A 518-nucleotide genomic window follows, 5' to 3' on the forward strand; every position below is an offset into this window, starting at 1 on the left:
CAGCAGGACGGGTGGCCATGGAAGTGTGAATCCGCCAAAGAAGTGTGTAACAACTCACCTACCGAATTCGACTAGCTCGGAAAAATGGATAGCGGTTTGAGCTCCAGGCCCATACCTGACCGTCTCAATTACGCACTTTTTTTTCGGAAAAGGTGTAATGAACGTTGAGACGGGTAGGAAGGTCGCGACAGTGTTGCTTTGAAGAGTTTTGAGCGTGAGCTCGCTCGGAGCCGCTGTTGGTGCAGATCTTGGTGGTAGTAGCAAATATTCAAGTGAGAACCTTGAAGGCTGAAGTGGAGCAAGGTTCCATGTGAACAGCAGTTGGACATGGGTCAGTCGATCCTAAGAAAACGGCGAAAGCTTGTTCGAATTTGCGACATGAATTGTAAGACTGAATAATTATTTGTGTGTGTGTTGTGGTGGAGGCGATTGTGTCGTCACCAGTTGTTGTTGTGTGCAGTTGTCGTATGTTTTCGAAAGGGAATCCGGTTGATATTCCGGAACCGAGTAACGGAGAC

At 47.9% G+C, this 518-nt stretch overlaps 1 protein-coding gene across 1 annotated transcript; it reads left to right on the forward strand.

Moving 5' to 3' along the window:
• On the forward strand, positions 1 to 518 carry Tsp_15121 (conserved hypothetical protein; the record flags this gene model as incomplete). The annotated part of the gene is made up of 3 exons (XM_003367965.1): positions 1 to 42; positions 246 to 360; positions 461 to 518. Coding segments are annotated over 2 exons (111 nt in total), but the record flags the coding sequence as incomplete, so codon positions are not given.

Source organism: Trichinella spiralis, assembly GCF_000181795.1.
Source record: "Trichinella spiralis strain ISS 195 chromosome Unknown Scfld3361, whole genome shotgun sequence".
Taxonomy (NCBI): domain Eukaryota; kingdom Metazoa; phylum Nematoda; class Enoplea; order Trichinellida; family Trichinellidae; genus Trichinella; species Trichinella spiralis.